The sequence below is a fragment of the Mya arenaria genome, chromosome 13 (assembly GCF_026914265.1).
Source record: "Mya arenaria isolate MELC-2E11 chromosome 13, ASM2691426v1".
In the NCBI taxonomy this organism is placed as follows: domain Eukaryota; kingdom Metazoa; phylum Mollusca; class Bivalvia; order Myida; family Myidae; genus Mya; species Mya arenaria.
Window position 1 is genome coordinate 62,111,407 of NC_069134.1, and position 21,824 is coordinate 62,133,230.

The 21,824-nt window shown below is 35.2% G+C and overlaps 1 protein-coding gene across 2 annotated transcripts in view; it reads right to left on the reverse strand.

Annotated features, from left to right (window-relative positions):
• Positions 1-15,850, reverse strand: part of LOC128212971 (transcription factor AP-2-beta-like) — a 32,447-nt gene extending 16,597 nt beyond the window's left edge. The window contains exons 1-3 of one of the 2 annotated variants that reach the window (XM_052918400.1): positions 15,768-15,850; positions 7,232-7,690; positions 2,279-2,333 (exon numbers count right to left, since the gene is read on the reverse strand). In XM_052918400.1, coding sequence (XP_052774360.1) covers positions 2,279-2,333; positions 7,232-7,690; positions 15,768-15,818 — 565 coding nt within the window. In that variant the 5' untranslated portion in view covers positions 15,819-15,850. Of the gene's footprint in view, positions 1-2,278; positions 2,334-7,231; positions 7,691-8,572; positions 9,196-15,767 lie in introns of those variants that run through there. The other variant, XM_052918399.1, reaches the window with a different exon arrangement.
• Between the last annotated feature and the right edge of the window lie 5,974 nt (positions 15,851-21,824).

Here is a 21,824-nt window from a genome sequence, read left to right on the forward strand (position 1 = left end):
AGAAACGAACAGGTGACATTCCAAATACAGTCATCAAAAACATCAGAGAGATTGGCAGAAGTAATTTCGAGCGGAAATAGACTATTCACTTCGACTAATGTACTCTTTTCGCGCGCGTGTACACCTGTTAAAATTTGAACTAAATATTAGAATATACCGACAAATAGAGGCACAATACAAAAGACAAACAAATACAGATTAAATTTGTTTGAGACGCAGTATCGCATACGTTTAATTCTTTAAAAATCCAAATGTATGTTTAAGGTATTAGAGTCATTATTGATACACCGAAAGGAAGATTTGAGATACTGTGTTAATGGTCTGATCTCCTGTTGAAAAGGCAAACAATCTTTTTAGACAGGAGCCTTTATGCGATCGGTCAACGACTGACAACTCCATCAGGGTATATGTACACTCCAAATCGTTAAAATGCACTTTGGACGAACTATGTAGAGGATCACTTATCATAATTATGTTCATGCCAACTAACTATGGGGCCATGATGTCTGGTGAAGACAAAGTTCCAAGATGAACAAATCTTGGTAGAAGATGACTTATCATAGGTTCATGTTAAGACAATGTCCTAGTATGAACATACTTGGTAGATGACTTGTCATCGGTTCATGCTAAGGAACTATGAACCCAGTATGAACAATCTTGGTAGAGGATCACTTATATAGGTTCATTCCAAATGTATATGGCCTTTGATCTGTGATAAGACAATGTCCCAGGAGGTTGCCAACCCTGGTCCAAAGGGCGGGACTTGTTCCTTTGATCAGAAGCAATTGTCATAGGTTATGCAAAAAATAAAGAACAAATGTAAAGGAATCTACAAGTCCCGGTAGCCTTAAATGCTACCAAGATTATGTTTAATGGTACCAGTGCCAAGATAAAACCAAGATTATGTTTAATGGTACCAGTGCCAAGATACAACCAAGATTATGTTTAATGGTACCAGTGCCAAGATACAACAAACACTAAACAAGAGGCTAAAACCTACATTAAATAACAATCTTAGTCCTATATGTAGTCTGAAACGCAACACACTGCAGCAACACCAGAACATGGGATACTTAAATCACTGCATGTAAGTTAAAGCATGGAATATTTGAAACTCAGTACAATGCAGATACACTAGAGCATGTATTTGAAATGGAAGACATGTTATGATTATGTAAGTCCTACATTGATAGTGTAAATTTTGTCTTATGAGCTTTCCCGTGTTATATAACACCGCTTGTTTCGTGACAGACAGTATAGAACACGTAGTCGTTACAACCATGCAACAAGCAGAAACAAGTTGTCATTAGCCTTAACTTCCCTTTGACAAATACACCATGACACTAACTTACATGGGCAAGTAAACCGCTAAACATGTGACATCGCATTACAACACGGTAGCCAAAATACTCTTCAGAAACCATTACTCATTGCAACATTTCCTGACAAGAATTAAAACTATTTTTTGATCAAGAATTTTAATAAAAACTTTCCATTGAAAAAATAGAGGTAGTATGTTAAGGCTTTAAGTTAATATTGTATACTGATAGCTGAACACAAATTGCCATGTTGTTAATAAATATATGTGAGCTTTGCTGACCTCAAGTCCTTGATTTCAAAAAACGGTAAGATTTTTTTCGAAGCTAAACTTTGGTAAGAGTTGTGTCTTCAGTTCATTCACAAGATTTGTAAACATTGCCTGTTGGAGTATATGAGCATAGTAAACGGGCTTGCCGTTGGCGAATTCGACGTCGCATAGTAAAGACAATGGACTAGCAACGAAATATGTCTTGCGGCAGTTGCTTTTTACTGATCCGCTCCAAATATGATCAAGTTTGTATAAAACATTATGGCTGATGAATACTTTACCTTCAGGCAAATAATATACATTGTCTTGTTAACATAATGCTCCAGGCCTTTTCCTATCATATTTATACAAACTTTGTCTTGACGAATTTCAGTTTGGATACAGTATGTAACGTGCAGGTGATATTGTGCATATTTGTTTAATATTAAATTGTGTAAGAGGATTTCTGTAACCTTTGAACGATGCCATTGTGTCTGCGATACAGGGATTTTTAAGAAGCCTTCGACGGAATATAAATTGCCGGGTTATTGGATTAAATATATTCAGAATTATGTGATATTTTGATCTTCAAGTTATAGTAATGGTATAAATCTTAACATTTATACAGAGTCTGAATACTCGGAAAATATTCATGAAGGACAGTTTCCAAGTATTTATGGTGTAAGACAAGGGGAGGTTATCACGTCTTACCTTTTCTTATGACGGACTGGTTTTGGTCCATATAGGCAGCTGTGTCGTCCATTCCCTGGAAGAATATGGACAAAATCTATTGAAAAATGACACTGTAAATCACTTAAAGCATCTATTTGTTTGTATAATAAATTTCATGTGAATAAATTAATTAAATAAACGTCGATAATGTTTGGTCATTTATCAACTTCAAAACAAACTCAGTTTAAGGGGTTGAGATATAACATTTAAGTGAAAGAATCGACATTTTTAAACAAAGAATATTTGATGTCATTACTAAAATTCAAATCGGGGTCAGGCAACATGTCATAAAATGAAATATTCCTTTTGTTTTAAGCTCGCCGAGCCGCGTGCATATTAGGCCATCAAAGAATTATTTACCGACGCTGGGAATAAAACAGATACATCATATTAATGAAGCATTGACGGAAAGATATAAAATCAACTGCCGTTTTTAATGATCTGCCATAAATTTCTCGTTCCAAAAAGAACAACAAAAAGAATGTGATCATTAAACGCCGACTGTAATCAATGTTCACTACATGTACACGTTTATATTAAACGTTAAGTTAACGTCGTTCACTCGCATTCTTGTTCAACGGCCTATAACGTTAACGTTAATTTGACGGATAGGAATGTATATGAGTGGCGTTGCTATGGTGACGACGTATTCACGTCATTTTCGCTGAGCATTCTATCCATCAAACTTGACGGAACGTGAATTTTAAACCTGAATTGAGAATTTCGTTTTTGCCGTTACTTTACGACTGAAAGATCATATTATTAATAGCATGTGAAAACGTGCATTTTGTGGTTTTATTCGTCATCCACGTCAAACCTCAAATTAATAACATGTAAAAGACAAGCTTTTCACGTCTTAAGTTATAACACAATGCACATTTGTTTTTTTTGCGAAACTTTTTAAACAAGAGAGCTAGAACTTATATTAAAACATTTGATGAACAAAATTGAACAATGTTGCAGCTGCTGTTACTGCTGTTGATGATGATGATGATGATGATGATGATGATGATGATGATGATGATGATGATGACATTACGACCTTTAGATGGGGGTTTATTGAGATTATTTGTCAAACTACGCGTTTTAAGGGTCACAGCCATTGCACACCCATATATTATTCAGTTCATTTTCCACTTTTCAATAAAAATACATCAATTTAACGCTTGTATAAACATGTAAACTATGAAGAAACGAAAACACGGACGAGTGCGTAATACAAATTAGAAACCAAACATACAATTCGTAATAAACCACGGCGAATTCAACAGGGAAAATTCGTGCTATCTCAGAGTGGAACATTGACAGAAAAAAACGAAATCATCAACATTTCATAGACAACAGATATACATCTAGTTCCTTTCTTTAGTTTTAGCTGTGTGAAAGTGACACATGCCAAATTTAAGTAATTCTGTCATAATGAGACTAGCATCTAAAATGATGAGTCAGCCTATGGCTATATAGTTTGAGTATGACAATACAAAATAAAATAACAAAAAAAACTTTTTCGTTTATATTGATGTCTAACAATTAATTTAATATGAATTTTCATTAAAAACGATTCAAAGCAATGAAGATTGTAGGAGATAATTGCTATTAATACTAGAGTAGACCTTTGTATCCTCATGAGGAGTTAGACAAAAAGGTACATGCAAGTACATGTATGTCCGATTAAACAAAATAATGCGTTGATATTACAGAATAAGTCGGTGAATATATATCGTTGTACACAGACATGTTTTTGCACAACTTTTAAACTATCGTCAAAAATAAATATGAATATTTGTTCTGTAATATGTTGCTGGTTTGAGTTAACCATGTCATGCCAAATTGTACAAAGCAAAACCAAATAGAACACACATTAATTATTATCTGTTCTGATCTGTAATAAATATAGAAGAATTAAAATGTTACGTACATTTTTTTTTACATTTAAAATAAATATATAAATAAATATGTTCCGCTCTATTTCCCTCTATTCTGTTTTGCTTTGTTTCGTTCTACTGTTTTTTTTTGTTCTATCATTACACAAGCACTATGTAATCTGATTTTTTTTTTCATTTTTCTATTCGGTATGGATTGACTATGTGACAAAACGGTACCCATTCGCCAAGTTTCAGGAAGTTCGACGGACGGACGGACGAACGAACAACATTAATTACATATGTCCCCAATATAACGTCTGTAGGGGCTTATCAGCAACAACCTTATAGAAAGCAGTACGCGTGTTCAATAGATATCACCCTCTTTTAGGCAAAACTGTCAAAACAGCAGATATCATTGCTACAATTGTGAGTTTAAACCCTTAATTATTTTATATAAAAATGTATTAATAAAATATAGTAAAATCCAATCCCGCATAACTGTTGTGGGCGCTTAACAACAACAACAACAACCTAACAGAAAGCAGTAAACGTATGCTTAAATCGGTAATCGCATAATTTTTCTTTGAAGAGTTCAGAGTATCAGGTGAAATACTGAAAGTAACGCTATCAAATACGGGTGTGTTGAAAATGTCAAGCATTTAAATAGTGCTCGGAACAGAAAACTGTTAATTTTGGGTTAACTAGGGACACCCAGTACCAGTTTAGGATGTTCGTAATTTGCGAATTTTGGGTCAAATTTCTTCACAATTATTTTCACTAAACGAAACGGCCAGGCGGGGGTCAGTGTAGGGTGTTATTTTAAAAACCTTTCAAAGGTGAAGGTCCAGCTCGACACTCCGACTAATCATAGTAATTGTCGACTATAGGGTGGTGGTTTTTACAGTTTACAGATGGGCAGTGTATCAAAGTGCTAACGATTTTCGATTCGACTTTTGATTTCCCATAGCAAACCTTTTAAATCGAAATATTGCCCATTAAAGAAAGATTTAATGAGCAGCCACGCTTGCTGGCCATGCATGAAACAAATAGTTGAAACAAAACAAAATAAATACGTGAATATTTCACAAATATACTTTGCTTTAAATACAACGATCAATATTACTGAATATACGAGTTGTGTTATTGTTTCAAATTGGGTTGGAATCTGTTCATTTAAATAATTTATTCAAGGTTTATTGTAAATAGAGTGAAAATTTTTCGCTTGCTGCAATTCATGTTGACACAACGGGATAAATAAATAAAATCGGCTAAATTTCACGATTTTTTTGTTGGCAATTTATCGAGACGTTAATCGAAACCTATAAGCATATAACTTTCTTGAAGCAAGAATTGATTGTAATCTTATTTTGTTTATATTTAATATACTGTATATTTCAAATAACGAAAGGTAAATTTATTTCAATTAAATATACACGGAAGAAATATCGCTCAAGGTCAAAGTTGTTTACTTTCTTCTACTCCCCCGCTATGACTTTCAAAAGAAATAATAATTCAGCCCCCGGGCATATGTGTAAAGACTGCTATTGTGCGTTTTTGAATTATATATTATACAACAATTCAAGGGCACAAAATATGTGACATTTAAATCTTCATCAGTCACGCTCTGTCAGTCATGCTCGTCCAAAGTTTGTACAAAGTGGTATAGACTTCTTATTTAATATGTCATAAATCCGATGAAATTATATATGCTGTGAAATTGACATTTATAGAGGTAATGATGGCTTATTTAATGAAAAAAAAGTATTTATTACACATTTTTATATTGAGTAAAACAAAATTAGGTAAACAAATATTGTAAACTGTGTATATTTCTGAATATATATATATATATATATATATATATATATATATATATATATATATATATTTTTTAATTATGGTATTATTTCAAAAATGATAAATAATGATATTTATAAAAACAATAATTAGCTGAATTGACGAAATATTAATAATTTAAAAACATCATTTACAAAAATGAATTATTTAAAACGCGTCGAGAAAACGGCTCTAGTTTATTTAACTGGAAAACTTGTGAAAATGTGAATATAACACCGACCATTCAATGGCTGTAATTAATATTTCCAGGAAGGCCTAAGATTAGTCCCAAATCAAATATCTTGTAACAAGATTGTCTGCAAATCATCAGAAAATTCCCAGGATGAACATTCGAGACAATAAAAATACATTTGTAATATGAACTAGGCATAAAAAAGTATTTATAAATGAAATGATTCTTGATAACCCTAGTAAAAACACCCCATCCCGAAAAAACATATAATTCTTACAATAATTTCATAACAATTATTTATATAATTATCATTGAAAAACAATAAAAAATATATTGTATATATTTTATAATATATATTTTTGATTTGGTTTTGTCCTTTTTATTAATTCAAAATTAGAATTAATTAATAAAATTTGAAGATATTAAGATTTGAATATTATTAATGATTAAAATATGATATCTGTGTTCTTTTAAAAAAAATCACCATTCATGATAAAAATATAATTACTTTAAAAAAATAAAAATAAAGTGCATTTATGTGATTATCATTTATAAATAAAATGTACTGGTTCACTAATTTGATGATTTGGTTATGGACCATTGAACACACGGGCCCCTAACGCCAGAATGATTCATTTGTACTGATAGGGATCAGCAGAAAGCGAATGAAATGCGATTTAACCACAAGAAAAGCTGTGTACATGAACGACTAATCACTATAAAAATAAGGATTGTAAAATTCTTTAATACGGCAGGCCTTGTAGTAACAGCGTACCACTGGTACCTAATGTAGCGATGATGAATGGATCTAAATTTATATGATCTATTTTGGATAGTTCTAATGCTTCAATTTTAGTCAGTTTTCTTTTCAAAACATGGACCGTGACTAACTAAAGCAAGCAAAAAAGGGCAGTAATATTCGGAAAAGAGTTAGCATCATCATCATCATTATCATCATCATCATCATCATCATCATCATCATCATCATCATCATCATCATCATCATTAAGCATTTGGTTCTATAAATAACATTCCTACCTGTCCTCCATCATCCATCATATTTCCGGCGTGCAGAGAGAGCATCCCAGGATCCGCCTCCCCGTATCCGATGGACAGAGGTGCCCGCGGGACCAGGAGATCCGTCCGCGACATTGTGCCATACTCGTTCCGGTTTCGGTCATGTGACTGGAGGCCACCCGCCATGTTGTGGATGTCATCGCGGTGGCGGAGGACATTTCGGTCCTGGAGTTGGTGGTAGTGCTGCTGCGGCGTCTGGAAACCCCCAAGGTGGGCGTAAGGGTCTGCATTCACGTGGTGAGGGTGGAACTCCACCGGCTGCTGGGAGATTGGGTTGTAAGGCGGCGGGAAGTATGGCGGCTGGAAGTCGGAAGTCGGCGTGTGGGAAAGGCGAGGCGCAGGCGGAAACGAGGCGGCCGTGGAGACGGTGGCCACAAGCTGTCCAAGGCCAGTGTGGGAACCCAACACATCACGCCGTTCCTGAAATCACAGATTGTTTCCATTTCTACCTGAACTTATTTCCTTGTGTGGTAACAGAATGTAACAAACATAAGTGTTTTATCCATATGTCAACATAGAAAACATGTATAAAACCACAGGAGTAAAGCGAATCACTGATTTTTTTATCATTAAATGTTCACTTCATCAAAAAAAAGTATTTATGTTTTAAGCATAATATTATTACTTATAAAATGTACGTTTAACGCGGTGTGAAGTGAAAAAGACAACTGTATACAATTTTGAGATTCATCTCTTTGTATACAGAGAGACAGGGGTGCCCGAGGGCGTCGATGTCGCTCTCATCTGAGTGGTCCACGACAAAGCTCGTTTCTAATCTGCCCGCCGGCGGGACTTAAACTACATTAATTAACAGACTGAATATATTCTCCCTTCAAAAGAACATTCTTTAAAGAAGTTAGTTCCAGCCTTTGGAGTTCAAAGTGAGTCTTTACGCCGCAGATTTTGGAAAATTATTACATAAAACACGAAAACAGAAATAAAATCTAATGCAACTAATTACCGCATCAAAAGCTGCAAATGTTCGTTGTTGATTTATAAGCTTAATATTGGCTGCTTTTAACGTACAAGTGAAGTATTGAAGAATTTTGTCTAGCAAATAAAGCATTTATCTATTATTTTACGACATCTATGCAACTTAAACAAAACAATACAGCCCCGAATTCGAAAAGTTCCTCGCCAGCTGAATGCATAATTTACAAATTGGATGTAAAGATAAACGAAAATATTCTTTAATATCTAAGGCTGCATTTTAATGTTTACATAAACAAATGTCAGTTATAAGCACGTCGATACTGCGTGGTAGATCTGAAAATTAACAAAAATAAAGTTGAATTGTGTCACCTCAATGTCGTTTTCCGTCGTTGTCGTATTTCCATTTTGATCCAAAAGGCCATAGGCCGTCGGCATATTTTCCCTCTTTAGATAATAACTAGGGGAAACCCTGTCTAACTCTGTCAATACCCCGCTACTAGATCGGACCACCCCGTTCTCAACTCCTATATTTTCATCCCCAACACTGCTAACCGAATCTAGTGGGATTATCTCCACTACGGGACTTAACTCTGTGGACATTGTTGACTGCGTTTTGGGTAGCACTCAATAGAGGGCGGTACCCAGCATTCACCCAATCGCCTGTGGCCTTGCTTTCAGGCAACACTGCCAATAGGTCACGCCTCGGGTGTCAATAAAATTTCAGCACTGATTATTTTGTTAGACGTTTCAGTCATTATTTTGTATATAACACAAGTTTAATAGATAGCACACGCTTTTATGTCAAAATAAGAATCTTAATACACATACAGCAGTGATTTTAAATCCGTGATCACTTCATATGAAAATTAATTAATAAAATATCATTAAATCCAATCACATTTGAATGTTTAAATTTTTATAAACATACAAGTATCATAAAGTCCACAAACATTTCTCATTATCATTGATACTTTTTTATGTACGTAAAAACCTTCTGATCTTAAATCGCCAGAAGCTAAATGAGTGAATAACACCTAGAGCGATGTTCTACTTTCGCTCGGGGGCGGGGCGATGCGCATGGATGATCACTAATAAACGATAGTCACGCGGAATAGGCCGTTACTTTTCACATAGCAATCGGGTTGTTACTGCGACCTCCCGTTTTGATTGGCGTGTAGCGGTAAATAGTTGTAAAAGGTTATATAATGTCGTTTTGTTCGCATGAAAATATCTTGACATGATATCAATGAATTTGACGTAACCTCTGTATAGTTAAAAGATATTTAAAAACTATATGTATGTATGGTACCACAAAAAAAGATTGCTTACTACGAACATGTTTTTATGCAGTGTCCTTAAATGAGTCTGAGGCATTCGCTGCTGGTACATATATAGTATATAGATCTTAGAACCACACTTCAGTAAACAAAACTAGTAAACCCTACAATGTACCTCATAACACATGCTTTTAAATGAATAATTAAAAAATATAGATATTCAAAAATTATATGGGCCCAAAAAGGACTAAAGTTTTGCTATAATATGCTGGACAGACCTCAGGTCACATTATATTATACTCTACCACCCCCTTTGATACAAACACGGCGAAATGCTCATACTAAGGGGGTGAGAGTGGTCTAGTGATATAGGTGTCCACCTCTCACCCAAGGTTGTGGGTTCGATCCCCATCAGGGGTATTTTCTCATGGCCTCTCAAAAAGGACACAGTACTGGTTGCTGCTCAGGAAACGGACTCGAGAGAGTGATTCTATAAGTGATTCTATATTGCTCACCTTTCGTCACAATCCAGCTTAAATAAATTTGTATATACTAAAAGCTCAGCCTTGATTTAAGGTATCTAAGGAACACATTTCGTTTTGTTAATTTTTGATTTCTGGTTTCAAATTCTAAAAACATCTTAAGTCCATTGTAACAGGATAAAGCTAGGCTTACAAGTTTTGTTTTGGGTATATTTTGTGCAATATTTACATTCTTCGGAGTTTTTTGGATTTTCAATTAAAATTAGTATGAAAATTATTATGATGATTATGATAATACACTCATTTTTATTTATTCAAAAAAAATAAGTAAGAAATTTGGATTCATGAAACCAGCTACTTAAGCTTACTATGCTTACAAGCTTAAGAGAAATTGGGGCTGGTGACCCCCTATATAATTTTGGTAAACGTTTGAAATGTAATTCTTGCTGATTACTTGAATGTAAAATAAATGACAGAAAATACATTATATATCAAGTTATTGCAGTTATTGTTGTTGCTGCTGCTGTTGTTGTCGTTCTTTGTTTCCCCTTAAATCGAACGTGATGTTACCCATTTTTCAATTGTTCCGGGCCAAAAACCGTATTCCTTATTTTAACATCCTTATTTGCTGTACTCTTGTTATTACACTATCATGTCACGATCTCTTATAAATCTTCACGTAGGTTGTGAATTGTATTTGTTGGCTGTGGTAGTAGCTTAACAAATGTTATAAAATGCTACGCTGTTTTGTTGTATCTTTCCAGTTTATTTTGTATGTATTATTTCTCTAGTTAGACCCTTTTAAATGATACCAAGATGATAAAGTCATGAACAATTCAAATAAGTGTACATCGAATACCTTAAAAGGGGTATGAGTCAATTTCTGGGACCTTTTCTTTAAAAAAATATACAGAAGAAATGTGTAAAATAATAATATAAAACTTTTAATAACCTGTTTTGTATTTAATTCATTTATTCTGAGTTCCTTTTTACACAGGAAACCGTAATGGAAAACAACATAAACTGATTTATAAATGTTAGCATTACGTTATGCAATGGAACATATAATATATGAATATGTATTGAATATAATTTTATACATTATATACATATAATATGATGAAGCAAAAATGACGTAGAATAAAACGCCCTTATTGGCAATATAATATTCGTGCAAAATATGTAATTTCAAAGCTGTTTTTCCCATGCCGCGTTTTACAAAACAATGTCGCAAAACCATGCTAATTTCCTTAACAGACGATTATAATACAGGTGCTAAGTAATACAGAGCATTTTTTACAAAAAGACAATGTATACTCTAGGAATTCTGATAACACAACAATAGATAGGCGAATTGTTTCCCAATATCACCTTTTTATTCGCAATCCGGTGTTAATACCATAAAAGAATAGCCGGAATAATAAGGTGTTTTCCTAATGCTTTCGACAAAATAGAAAACGGATGTTTTGTATGGAGCAGTTTTAGCCTCTAAATAAATAACACCAAAGCCTTCCGTTCACTAGATTGATATTTTAAACCAACATTATAACATAATACGGGGATCAAATCATTGTAATCATAATTAGATAAACAAATAGAAGACAGAACTACTTCATAATGCTTTGATGGCGACATAATTCCATTTTCAATTCAATACTGTCTGAAAACTGATGAACAGATTGAAATATTTCTTAACAGAGCAGAAGCGAATGTAATGATATTATTACAATTTTTCAGGTATTGTTTTGTTGTAATTAGTTCCATTTAAAAACAAACAAACTGGTTCTGTGAATAAATGTTGCATGGATGGACCCCCCCCCCCTCCCTCATGTATATTTTTTATTATTTGATGATAGAAATCATGTAAAATGTAATAAGTGGGTTATACAATATATATAATGCATTATTGTAATATATATATTGTATACGTATTATATATATATATATATATATATTAATCGGAACATCCCCCAACCCCATCCCCCACACACTCACACCAGTGTTTTCCGGTCGGGGGGGGGGTGCTTGATGGTCTGGTCCGTGGGGTTTGTGTTCAGCATACTCATGTACAATGTCAATGTATAAATGTCCTAGTCTATAAAGCTACTAACACATTCTTATCTGGTAATAAGTACAGTATTTTTGTTAATGAAAACCCAACATATAACAACCATTTTTCCTGTGCCCTATTCTTAATTTTTAACTTCAAACCAACTTGTAAGGTCTCCTAACCGAAAATCACTGATTCCAAACCGAATTACGCACTTGCTAATGATGTATTTCTCCCTTATTAACGTTCCATCATCGTCCAAGTATTCATACATGCTGCGAATTTCACAGCAAAAGAATAAGAGTCCCTACCACGGAGCGTCAAAACTCTACAGGGATTCGATTAGGAACCGTTTAGCTTTCGTTTGATATAATATTACAGAAACTACCCTAAGCGTCGAAAAAAATGTCTTTGAACATAGCTTTTGTACATGAAGTAATTAGCGTGTGAAGATGGTGTAAGTGGTTAAATTAGCGATCTTAAGACGAATTAGTATTCGACAAAATTACGTGATAAAAAGCCAGACTGTTTCATGCTGCTCTATCGTAAGATTGAAAGAATGAAGAAGAAAGAGAACGTGGAAATTTATTGAAATACTAGTAACGGATATTTTTTTTGATCAGTTATGGCTGTTTAGTAATATCGCACTTGGAATATATTTCGATAGTATGTATTCTTAGACCCTCTTCAAGCAATGTTGATGAAAACACTCTTCATGTATATTGTTATGAATCATACTAAAGGCATACACATGTAAAAATCAACCTCAAAAACAACAGCAGCAGCAACAACAACAACAACAACACACTTATACTAGCTATTAAGGCATTTTAGGAAAGATAAACACCTTTTGTTACATTCAAATAACGTTAAAGTTTCGACTAAAAAGGCCAGTGACAGTGGCCTTTGAATGGAGAAAGAGAAAAGATTGCGAAAACTAGTCATTAAATGAATACACATCCAATTACACACTCCCCCATCTCCAAAACTATCAATCGATCTCATGAAATACTGACAAACCCTGACACCCTGTCTGACTCAAGTATTACCATTGCTGGTCACCTGTGTGGTCACTGGTTGACCGGTCCTATGATTACGCCGTTCATTACTGACCTAGACATTACGGCAACAGCCCACAAAACAAGTCATTTTGTCCCCATATGTAATACAGATTGGCTATTTAACAAACATGCCCGGGAAACGCCACCGCGAATATATACAAACTGATTCCGGTTTCATCCGATGAGACAGGACATAATCCACTTTTTAATAGCAGATCAGTATTACATTTGGGGACGTCCATTTACGACGGAATTAAGTCGATTACGAGCGAAGAGAAGAAAAAACACAAACAAAACAGTAATCTGTATGTAGGATGCAATAATTTAATGCTGGCAAAAATAAATACCAAAAGTGTGTCTATTTTTTCGGCAAGTTCGCGTGTCGCAGGCATGAAATAGGACGACATATGGAGTAGCAATACCAGTTTGTTCTACCGTTGAAACATTTTCTTTTGGCTCTGGTTAAAATAACAATACAATGGTCAATGAATTAAAAGGAATTTAAATATTTATTTTTAGTTGTATTATTTCACCGATACACGCATTGAATCAAAGATTGTTATTTTTACCCTGATTAAATCCGAAAGGAAAATATTTTTCCCGTTCGTTTACTTTATCGTTTATTTAAGTGGAATGTTTTATGTGTAATAGAAAGAAAATACAACATTTAAACTAGCTGACTGTTTCTCTATTTCGGTATTGTTTCCTTTGACTAAATCAAACACAATATTTTTATCCGCATACTAATTATATCTTATTTAAATTGCGTATTATACTTTTCTTCTGCAGTTCATAAAAAAATTTGTTTATATCTTATTTTATTTGTGTATTATATTTTCTTCACGGAAATACGAATGTTCAAGGAAAAAAATCTTGTAACCAATTAATAATTCTGACATGTTTTGTTTTTTAAACACGCTTTGTTTTTTAAAACAAGATGCTTCATTAATTTTAAACGTAGACAAAAATATAATTGCAGAACCACTTAACATCTAAAAGGAAAAAACATTATTAAAACAAAGGAAACCATACTCAATATTTCAGGGTGTACGTATTTTCTTGTCAACGTGAGATGATATTGTCAAAATGACCGTCCATCCGCGTGAATAATTATCAACATTCGTGAAATCTTTTTACGCGCCCATTTATGTGTCGGGACGCTTGATTGTTTACATTGATCAAGCGTTTGACGTACAGGAAACTCACGTGACCTCTGTTCACTGCAGACGTAAAGATGGTGGACACATTAACAAAACAGACACCTCGGTAACATGAGAAAGTATTTATTTACCAAAATATGCAGCAAAAATATGAAGACGACACCGAGATCTTGTTAATCAGTGTCAGCCGATTTATGGTGCAAATTAAGTTACATTAGTAAATTGGTTTCGAATGCTTCATCAAATCTGACTGAAAGCAGACGACCAAACCAAACGACATTATTTATCATGAGCACGAAGAAACGGGAGTGACTCACTGGTTTGAATTAGTGTACATCTTTAATTTCTTCTTTGTTTAAAACTGTCTCTTTTAGGTGTTAGGATTGTTTATAGATTCTTTTTCAGAAACAAATGAATATAATAAATACAGAAATGGTAACACCCATGTTCCTGACATAGCGCATTGCAACACAAACATACATTAAAACTTGAAACTGTTTTTTGTGGTTTTTGTATTTTTGTATGTGGTGTAAGTTTGTTTTTGATGTTTGTATTTTGTGTCTGTGATATAAATATGTGTGTGTGCGCCAAGGCCTCTGATTAGTTTTTTTAACAAGTTGTTACTCTGACAAGGAACCAAACAACGGCCATTTTTTAACCCTAAAAGCAGAAAAACAACTACATAGAAGGATTTTCGCAACAACAAACCAATAAAAACAAAAACGCCAACAACAACAACAACAACAACAGAATTAGGGAAACAAAGGGAGTACAAACATAAACTTCGCCCTTTTGTGTTGCATTTCCTTGTCATCTTTCTGAACGTGTATATTTCAAAACAAATATGATTTCATTCTTTAACAGAGTACAAACTCCGTGGGAAATGTAACCTTAATTGTGGGCGTGTTAAAGTGTCACTTTAGTGACACCTGCGTGACATATTTGTAGGAGAACCGCCCGAGGTACACACTCATGAATATTCATAATTTGTAAATTGTATAGTCTATATTCTGAAACTGAAAAGTAAACACGAAATTATCTTGGTTAGGAAGTGCCGACGGCGTTTTGGAAATATAATCTTTGTTTTACATTTAAACATCACTGTTCTTTTTCCAGTGAAATTTAAGGAACTTGAGACTAAATTAGCTTTGTTTATTATTGTGTACGGGCTACTACTATTAGATAAGCTGGCCTATATGTCAAATGAAAAGAAAACAAGAAATAAACAAATCGTTTATAATATTGCATTTTTTTGTCATTTGTTTTTAATAAATTGATATGGTCTTACCGTTTGGATGCATATAAATTACACTGAATATGAAAAGAAAGATGGTTTGCACACAGTCACTGACGATAATATACGATTAATCTTTACATGAAGATTTATGCATACCACCATGATAGCCCAAAAATAAATTGAATCACCAGAAATTATTTAATATCAGAGCTCTGGATATTACCGAAGAACTACAATTTTAGTTTAATATAAAAGAGTTTATTTTTTCAGTCTGAAAATTATTTGTAGTTTTCTTACCAACCATCCGTTGGGCAGTCCATCCATCCATTTATCAACACATCCACACATTTATAAAACCTAACACCTCACGTCAAAATCAGAATCGGAAGCAAAAACATCAGCCAGATTCCGCTCAGAGGAATTCCTCACATCCGCAACGGTAACGCCCATTTGACTGTTAAATATTCATGAGATAAACTAGGACCGCCTTCAAAATATTTATAACCCCCCTTGGTTTTAACTACAACATGATTACAGGAGTTGCTCCCCTTGAATTCGTGTTTTGGGTGTCGTGGAATTTCTCACACCCCAGGTATTAATAAAGACGATCCAAATATTTTGCCACATTGGAAATCCTCATGTGGTCCTTTGGCAAAGTTAAAAATGTACTCGCATGTAATCAGTAAATTAAAATACATTTTTATTATATTTTGTGTTTTTAACTGAGGTGGGAGAAAAAGCATCTACCATGGCCGCTCTTGGAAGATAGGTTTATCCCAGCCCATGTGCAGGGTGTTCTTCGGAAACTTGGTAAACTTCTTTTCCGAAAAACACTCTACGCTCAGGTTAGGATTAACAAATCTAACACGAGCGGCTATGGAAGATGCTATTAAATAATGGTACTGTGCATTTTAAAGAGATATAACATTGGCCATCTAAAAAGGTTGAGTTTTTAAGCTTTTCTAAACTGTAACAAGTTATACAAATGAACATACAAATAATGTATACTTATATGTACGCTTTGATCAATATTAACTATTTAAAAAAGGCAATATAAAGATTTGAATGATATGTAAACGTTGTTATACTTATGAATGTTCATGTAAGCGCGTAAGTGCCAATTGAAATGATTATCAACTCGAAATTTCGACTTGTTTATTTTAGGTAAGTTTTTCACGAAATTCGACTTAGTATCTCGAAATTTCGAAGCGACGGGGTTGACATGTGTAATTTCTTTTCACATGAAATGCAAGAATCTTCAAATGCAATAAAATCAACAATTTATTAAGACTTTTATTCATTTACAAAACTGCTTTAACTCGCTCTTGACTCATTCATACTGACTCATTCCACTGGGAGTGAAGATTTATGAAGAGGAACATAACAAATGAACTCATTTAGCAGTCTTATGCTTTGTGGCTGTTGCAAATTAGTTACACTTAGCATCAGTGACTATCAAATGTTGGCATTTATGTCATCATGTGAATTTTCTGTCAGAAAACTTGTTATTGTTATTAAAGGGATTCGCTCATGTTTTGGCACCAATTGTTTTTTGCGGTTATGCATCTGAAAACAATTTTAACTATTTTTTACTCTTTGATAACGATATTGAAGTAACAAATACACTTAAAATATATATAAAAAGATATTTGGTTTTAGTGGGGAGCGAACCCACGCCGGCACGGATAAGGAAAAAAACTGACAACAAAACCACACGCCCACAAGGACTCATGCACAACCGCAAGGATAACTTAACCTTAAAGCCTTTTGTTGAAATGTGCATAATTCAAAAATCGTGGACTTCAAAGACAAGATTAAAGCATACATCAACAGTATCTTAGTTTTAACATTCCTTATGATTTGCCACACTTAGTTACGTCATACAAAAAGTGCATTTTACGAAAAAAAAACATGAGCGAGCCCCTTTAATGTATTTTTGTATTTCAGAATGACTTCTTAAGCGTGTTGCATTCATTTGTTTAACATGAGACATTGCTCGCTTTCAACATTCTGACACTGCGAGTTTATAAAATATATGCATACCACATAAAACGTATGATACTAATGCTATCATGTTCATTATATTCCCGAAAGAAAAGAAAATTATTCTAAACCAATGATGCAAAAACAACAAAAACGTCAACCAAATATGTTCAGAATAAACATAATCTTAGTGTTACATGACTAACTATACAGAGTGGAACAGCGGGGACGTTTGGAACCGTACGTTTTCCAGTAAGCGCAGTGGTTAGCGCACCCGCCTCACACATAAGTGGTCCCGGTTCGATTTCTGGGTTGGGCGTATATTAGTTTAGTATTATTTGTGAAATACGGACCCCCCCCCAAAAAAAAAAAGGCTCATTTTTCAAACTGACGTTGTAATAAATTGCTTTAAATTTGATAATGTAGAAAGAACAGAACGTATATCATTGCAGATAAAACAGCACATATGTATACAGGGGAGAACAAAACACAATACAGTGCAACGAACAAAACATATATGCACAGAGGGAAGAGAACATAGTACAGTGCAACAAACAGAAAATATCTATACAGGGGAGAACAGAACACAAAACAGTGCAACGAACAAAACATATATGAAAAGAGGGAACAGAACATAATACAGTGCAACGAACAGAACATATCTATACAGGGGAGAACAGAACACAGTACAGTGCAAGCCGAACAGAACACATCAATACAGGGTATATAGAACACAGTACAGTTCAGCGAACAGAACATATCTACTGAGGATAGAACAGAAAACAATTATGCAGGAGATTCTGAAGAACTAGTACACCAAATCACTTCTTAAAGAATATAAGGGACAAGCGAACAAAATCGTAAGAGGAGAAAGCAGTTCATTGCGAATACAAAGAAGTGTATTTGAATAGGAATGCAACATAAGTGGAGCTGCCATAATAACATGTGAAACATCTGCCCAATAGGTTGATGATAGCAGGACCTTTGAGATTGGGACCTTTAGTAAATCGTTTGATTTTCAACGAAATTTTCGCAGCCTTGGTGTAGACGTGACAAAATTGTCCTTGACCAAAACTAAAACCACAAGTTCAAGATATATTTAAGGAAGTCGGTAAACTCTTTGCACGAGAGAATGTGCGTTCGCTCAAATGAGTTGAAAAAATATGGTAACTTTTGGCAAGATGAATTCCTTCAAAGTTGGCAGATGGATGAAGACTCTAAATCTTAAAGATGATTTAGCGCAATACCACTGTGGCAGTGAAAAATAGTTACATAAACCATGAGTCAGTCTGTGAACTAGTAAATATTATCAAGAGCAGAATGGTTAGTCATAGGTCCCGAAAATGAATGACAAGTTTCATGAGCTTTTCAGGTGAGTAGAGCTAACCATCGTCTGAAGTGACAATAAATGCTGAGCGTCTTAATGAGCAGAAAACATGATCCATGGAGCTCGTTAGCGCCTCACTGCGGGGGACTGTTTACACTTGGTGTAGGTATACCGCATCACCGGTGAGGTGAACCACACTTCAATGGGGAATGATGTTTGGTAGGTGTCGTCTGTCCCGACAAAAACGTAACAAAATTAATTGGAAATCACAGTCGTTGTGACTAGTTTGACCCCCCTGTTCATAGAAAAGGAAGGTGGCTGAACGTAACGAGTGTAAAAAGAGTTGTGAACAACTGATGACATCGTTAAAGAATCTGAAAGAACAAAAGAACCTCACCCGTGTAAAGAAGGCGTATTATTATTCAAACGATGCATTGTTGAACTTGAAAAAAATCTGCATTGTCTTATTCCCTGTATTCGCCTTTGATTATCACTAATTTTGCCAGTATATGCGGTGCAGAGCTCAGTGGAGCTTTGATTGATGAACAACTGTTACTTTTCATACAAGTGTCAGGTGGTCTGGTTTCAACTCTTGTGTGGTCCGATATTTGAACTACCATGTCATCAGAGGTAAGGAGAATATTATAAGTATGAAAGTAGTACGCAATCAAGAAAACGGCCATATATCGTGGTTTTTACGTTGTAAAATTCAGGAAGCGATTCGGATAGTTTGCATTTGAAATATTATTGACTAGTAATCGTTTTGGGGGGATGTTACCCCCCCCCCCCCACTTACCTCCTACTGTGTACTGATTGCTCCTATATATGTACCTTTCATTCGATTATATGCCAAACATATATATTTTAACGAAAATGTGAGAATCTGTGTATCAAAAATACCAGTTCTTTAGTTAATGTGCATCGGGAACCGCCCTCTTGTTTTACCGAATACTAAAACACAACCATTCAATACGTGTATCAAAGAGGGGTGGGTCGGGGATAAGGGTAACCGTTTCAATCGTGTGCTTATGTCGACTTTGGTAATATTGGTGCAATATTGCAAAGAAATACCAATTTTGTGTTCAAACATAGGTGGCAGAATCAGTCAGATATTATGAATCTATAGGTGGCAAAATCAGTCAGGGATTGTTTATCCATAGGTGGCAGAATCAGTCAGAGATTGTGAATCCATAGGTGGCAGAATCAGTCAGAGATTGTGAATCCATAGGTGGCAGAATCAGTCAGAGATTGTGAATCCATAGGTGGCAGAATCAGTCAGAGATGGTGAATCCATAGGTGGCGGAATCAGTCAGAATTGTGAATCCATAGGTGGCAGAATCAGTCAGAGATTTTGAATCCATAGGCGGCAGAAGCAGTCAGGGATTGTGAATCCATAGGTGGCAGAATCAGTCAGAGATTGTGAATCAATAGGTGGCAGAATCAGTCAGAGATTGTGAATCCATAGGTGGCGGAATCAGTCAGAGATGGTGAATCCATAGGGGGCGGAATCAGTCAGAGATTGTGAATCCATAGGTGGCAGAATCAGTCAGAGATTTTGAATCCATAGGCGGCAGAATCAGTCAGGGATTTTGAATCCATAGGCGGCAGAAGCAGTCAGGGATTGTGAATCCATAGGTGGCAGAATCAGTCAGAGATTGTGAATCAATAGGTGGCAGAATCAGTCAGAGATTGTGAATCCATAGGTGGCGGAATCAGTCAGAGATGGTGAATCCATAGGGGGCGGAATCAGTCAGAGATTGTGAATCCATAGGTGGCAGAATCAGTCAGAGATTGTGAATCCATAGGCGGCAGAATCAGTCAGGGATTGTGAATCCATAGGTGGCAGAATCAGTCAGAGATTGTGAATCAATAGGTGGCAAAATCAGTCAGGGATTGTTTATCCATAGGTGGCAGAATCAGTCAGAGATTGTGAATCCATAGGTGGCAAAATCAGTCAGAGATTGTGAATCCATAGGCGACAGAATCAGTCAGAGATTGTGAATCCATAGGTGGCAAAATCAGTCAGGGATTGTTTATCCATAGGTGGCAGAATCAGTCAGAGATGGTTAATCCATTAGTGGCAAAATCAGTCAGGGATTGTTAATCCATAGGTGGCAGAATCAGTCAGAGATGGTTAATCCATAAGTGGCAGAATCAGTCAGAGATGGTGAATCCACAGGTGGCAGAATCAGTCAGAGATGTACAACCATAAGTGGCAGAATCAGTCAGAGATGGTGAATCCATAGGTGGCAGAATCAGTCAGAGATGTACAACCATAAGTGGCAGAATCAGTCAGAGATGGTGAATCCATAGGTGGCAGAATCAGTATGAGATGGTGAATCCATAGGTGGCAGAATCAGTCAGAGATGGTGAATCCATAGGTGGCAGAATCAGTCAGAGATTGGGAAATCATAGGTGGCAGTTTCATTCAGAGATAATGAAACACAATATGTTTAATAATATATTGATACGTACGTATTTTTTCTAACATGCTCGACAAGGCAAATGCTGGTATGCACCCATTAATTCTGTTTTATAACTTGAACATTTCAGGCCTATTGGACAAGGAGTGAACACCGTCTTGGATACCTTTTTTATATTGTATAAAAATACATCCATTTTTTACCATCTCAGACTCAGATACTGCCACCTATGTTCACCGCCCCATTCATGGTTTCTCTTACTCCAACCTAATCCAGGAACAACACATATACCTATTCTGTATTTTGATATAATAACTGGAAGCTAAATTTGATGTTGAGTCGAGGCCTCAAATTAAAAAGACAAACCAAGGAGTGGTTGGGTGGACAGTGACAAATCCAGACCAAGTCCATCAGTGGTACAATTGAAAAGGAAGGGAGCGGCGAGTGAGACAAGCTGATGGGTGATGTATCTGAAACAACGGTGAAAGAGGTCGTACCGAGAGAAATAATTTATTAATTTTCATATGAAAGGAAGCGCACAGGGACCAAAGAAAGAAGGTGGACATCTCCTGGTGGACAGGTGTTGGCAATTGTTACCGAACGACTCTCATTATTTCAACA